This window comes from Adiantum capillus-veneris, chromosome 16 (genome assembly GCF_014529385.1).
Source record: "Adiantum capillus-veneris isolate H3 chromosome 16, ASM1452938v2, whole genome shotgun sequence".
NCBI lineage: Eukaryota > Viridiplantae > Streptophyta > Polypodiopsida > Polypodiales > Pteridaceae > Adiantum > Adiantum capillus-veneris.
Genome location: NC_140946.1, coordinates 75,621,927 through 75,626,670, shown reverse-complemented (window position 1 = coordinate 75,626,670; position 4,744 = coordinate 75,621,927). Strand labels below are relative to the sequence as shown.

The following is a 4,744-nucleotide window of genomic DNA, read 5'->3' as shown; positions in this document are numbered from 1 at the left end:
CAATGGAATCCCATTGCTTCACTTGGTAAGGGTGTATACTCGTATAGAGATGAAAAGGGAAAGTACTTCAAGCTTCTCACTCTCAAGAGTGGTCAACCAATGAGCAAGGGCACTGCACCAAATGATCTCGTTATACTCAAGCACTTGTATGTTATGGGAGGGGAAGAGGCACAACCTCAACACTATATGGCATGAGTACATAAGGGTAAAGGCAAAAATCAAGGTGCGCATAGATCATGGGCTGCTCAATCAGGTGCCTCTAATTTACCAATCTGCCCTCACCCAAATCCCAGTTCAATAATTGGATGTGAACATAGTTTTGGCTTGCCATATGGAGGCTATAGGTTCAAGACATTGCAATGCGTGCAAAATCACCCGAATTTACGAGCCTACCCAAATTTACTCTTAGACTCGAATATAGAAAGCTTCCGAAATTTACAAGTGCGCATCGAACGGCTAAACTGCTCTCAACCGAAGATCCCTTTTGAGACAAGCCAATCCTCAGCACTAAAGGGCACGGAGCATTAAATGAAGCTCTGAGGACCAAAGGGCACGAAGCATTAAATGAAGCTCCAGCCATGGGATCGACGACGGCGAGTGGAAACAAAGACATCGAACCGGTGCAAGATATAGTGTGGATGGGGCATAGTCGGGTCTAACTTGTACACAAACTCATTATTTGTATGATTCGATTCTAAAGAATCTTTTAGAATCTTTCTAAAGAATCTTTCAATTTGAAGCAAAAGCAATCTGGAGCCCATTCTTGCGTGGACAGTTCGTCTTCGGAACCTGCCTTGATGCATCGCTCAGTCTGCAGTGTTGTCGATGATTCCCCTACCTCGCCCATGCCTCCCTCCTGCAATTTTAGTTGCACCGTGCTCCTTCTCCTCCGCTCGCCGTCCCTGCCTCACCTAGTCCTCGCTGACTGCACCTTCTCTTTACTCGACCATGGCTCGCAGTTGTCGCAATGCAGGGAAGCACACCAAGGAAAATCTTGCCATGCCCATTCATGCGTCAGGTCGAACACACCATCGCAGCAAACACGTTGGCCTCAGCCTGCTGTTACATCCTTTGCCAATGCCATGGCACAAGCATCGTCACCTTGATCCTTATTGTCCATATTCCCCTGCAACTCTTGCTATGGTGTTGCCCCCAAGTTCTTCCGAGCCCTCAAGTCATCAGCTTCTTCCATATTCGCTAGTCTCTCCCTGCCTTCATCCTATCAATTGCCCACATATTGCTCTACGCAGCCATCACACTCACATCTTGCCCATCGCACCTCCCACTGCAACTTTCTGTCGTGCAATGCAAAGAGACAAGACACCTGCAAAGTGAAAACGAGAGAGAGAGAGAGAGAGAGAGAGAGAGAGAGAGAGAGAGAGAGATGGAGATCTAGCCGCCGCCTTTGATCCCTATGCACCGTGTATAACCAACAACCGGGTGGCACTATCTCTGTTTTCGCACGCAAAACAGATCCCCAACTTCGCGCGACACCCCTTCATGCTCACGTGCCAGCTGCCAAAGCTCACCTTTTACTCTTTGGCTCAACTCAAGGGATCTTCTGAGATTTCAGTTAATAAACCCTCAAGCAAAATTGGGAGGACCAGGAACTACTCATGTCATTTGATAGAAAAGAGTGAAAACTAAAAAAGTGAAGAGTATTGGGCAGTCGATGGGAATTGGGTAGATTAATGAGATATGCAGATTTAATAGCAGGCACTGACGACCAGATACGACTCTGGAGAAGATCTGGCCAGAAAGAGAAATGAGCTGACACCACAGAAGTGTGGGGCGCCAGTACAATTGTACTCTTGTTTTTTCAACCGCTCAAGTGTGAAATAGAAAGAGTCAAGACCCAAATCTAGTAGTACAACAAGGAAAAGACAAAAAACTAACCACCACAACATCCACGGAAAAAGATGGACAGCACAAGCACAGGCATGACAAGTCCCATTCAACCGCAGCTATCTGAGGTTGACTGTGCTTCACCCTCCCATCATCAAGGACTCTACTCTGTCCACATTACCAATGCTTGAAAAAACCATTTCTTTGCCCCTAATTTTCTCAGGTCTAAATTGAGACAACCAGAATGTATGCGATAATCGGGCATATTCACCGGCATTTGTAGCCCAATTCTCGACGTAAGAAAATACAATCCCTCGCATTTTTTGAATCAAATCCTGGAAATCTAAACTAATAACACCAGGCTATGATCCACAGAGCACAGTATTTCTTTGACAAGAAAATTGCCCCCAACTATCTCTCCTCGACCACGATAGATCGATCACACCTTTTGCACATCAAGTACTAATACCTTTCATGCTTCTCTGATCATCAGGAAGCTTCAAATTTTTTACCATACCCCTTTCACAATGTCAATTTATTACTTTGCTTATCAAAAACTATCTAGGGGCAATGGGGCATTAACCCTTTTCGTCTGATCTGGCCCTTTTGTATTTCCTACCGGTGGCCGCCATGCCAGTCCCATAAGCTAAGACACACTTTTCACACACTGCCTGTCAAAGATTGCGATATTTTACCATCTCTTTTCACTGCACTTGGTGCAGTAAAATCTTCTGTGATGCTAAATTGCTAATCAAATTTTCAAAAAAGCAACCATGAAAGAGACAGTACTCAATGACAGCATATGAAAACTGAAAGGCCTGCCATTCTAACCGCTGACAACCTGAAAGTCCTGTCTTGAAAAGCCCTCATTTGACCGTCGCACATTTCCACACTTGAGCTTGAACAAGTGGCTGACACCTGACATGCACGTCGGGAATCATTTCAAAAGATGTTGATATACAGAAGTTTTGAACCCAATGATTTCAACGAAAGGAACAACTTGTTTGCACGGGAACGTCAATACGACGATATGACGCATGTTGAAATGAAGCCTAGATACAATAGATTGCGAGCCATACATGAACCCAACAATCCACATCTGCAATATCAATCCTGCCTGCAATATGGCTGCTTCAACAGTTTCTGTGACCTCTTTATCAAAACACAAAGGGGATGAGGGCCTTGCGTGTCTGCGGGTAGCTAGCAAAGTTCCTCATGTACCACCGATGATGGGCAACCGCACGAGGTGACAAATTGCACACAGTCAGTACAAAAAACACAAGCCCTGCAAAAGACCATGTTGCAATGGCCCAGCCCAACCATTCCAAGATCTCTCCAAAGTAATTTGGACATGAAACAAGCTCAAAAAGACCTCCTCTCGGAATGATGTACAACTTCAACGAATTCTCTTGGGCGTTTGCGGAAGCAACCCCTTTTCTTAATTGCACAGGTTTCCTCAGAGACATGAGTGTAGAATCAGCCCAGATGTTGATTATCATACCAGATGCAAAGAGCGATAAGCCAAGGAGAAACCTGAAAGAGGAAAGCCATGTCGAGGGGTAGAAGGTGAAATGAGCAAGCGACCATGCTTGTATGTATGCATTATACACGTTGAAGAGGAAACCACTGAGGAGGACAACGATGGGGAAATTGCGCGTGAACGAGGGACGCATGCGCAATGGATATATTAGAGTGCGATGTCCGTAGTGCAGGAGGAAGATGAGTGCAAGGACGCGGGGCACCGGAAAGGAGGCAAAGCGGCCGAGGGTAAATAGTGGAGGTGTGAAGAGCAGGGGAGGGCATTCCATGAGGAACCAGGCAACGCGAGCAGGCAGCACTACATGAAGTAAGGGTAACAAGGGCGCCCCTGGGATGTCGGGTGCACCTGTGTGATGTCTGCCGTAAGGGACTGCCCTCTCTCTCCACATCCACCAGAGGCATGGTGCCACCGCGAACCCCCACCACAAGGAGACATTGAAGAATAATTCATCGCCCATGCTCTGCTCTTCTTGATGGTCAAGCAACAGCCATAGTGTATGTGGCTACAAATGCATCCACGAGAGGAAGACCTCTCTCTCTCTCTCTCTCTCTCTCTCTCTCTCTCTCTCTCACACACACACACACACACACACACACACAAAGGCTCACCCCATAGTCTCTCTATCAATCTAATCCTTGTCTGCAGGTGGAGCTTTGCGACATGGAAGTGCAAGCTTTGAGCAGATGAAGCAATTGAAAGCACGCTGTACTTATAATGGCGACTAGTAGGTTTGCGGTCCAGATCACAAAGCAAACCATTGCCCATAACCTTCTGTTGGCTTTAGAAAGCTATGCTCCATAGCTGTATCAGAGTAAATCGCACCTTGATGAAGACGTACCTTCTCTGTATCCATCAAAACTAACCCTAGAGTTCCACTGCACCCACATGCATCATGGGGAGAGAGAGAGAGAGAGAGAGAGAGAGAGACTCAAAGCAGAAGAAGAAGAAGAAGAAGAAGAAGAGAAGCGCATCGCTTGTCCCGCCATTCAAAGTTACAACAGAGCTGTCCAAATATTAAAATTTTCAAAAGCCCTTTTCGTAGCACAATCTCCTTGAATGTGCGGGGACAATTTTAATAAGGTGTGAATGGGATTCTCACGGTGGCTTGCCACGAGGAATAGAATGTGGTGGAGAAATTCCTTAAGTGAATTCTGAGATGGAATTACCCGGCTGGGATTAGAGTTAATAAGTACGAGTAGACTCCCGCCGCCTCCGGCAGCGATACTGCCCACCGCTTGATGCAGGCTTTCTTTACCCTCTTGCAAGCATGTTCCTCCCATTGCCCTCCTCATGTCTCAAAATTCCACCAGCAATTATATCTACATAGACCTTCAACTGCCCACGCTGCTCATGTGTCTC

At 46.4% G+C, this 4,744-nt stretch overlaps 1 protein-coding gene across 1 annotated transcript; it reads right to left on the bottom strand.

Annotated features, from left to right (window-relative positions):
- Positions 1 to 2,850: 2,850 nt before the first annotated feature.
- On the bottom strand, positions 2,851 to 3,980 carry LOC147439293 (steroid 5-alpha-reductase DET2-like). The gene has a single exon (XM_086484285.1). It carries the CDS (start codon positions 3,840 to 3,842, stop codon positions 3,003 to 3,005), a length of 840 nt encoding a protein of 279 aa, XP_086340411.1. The 5' UTR covers positions 3,843 to 3,980; the 3' UTR covers positions 2,851 to 3,002.
- Between the last annotated feature and the right edge of the window lie 764 nt (positions 3,981 to 4,744).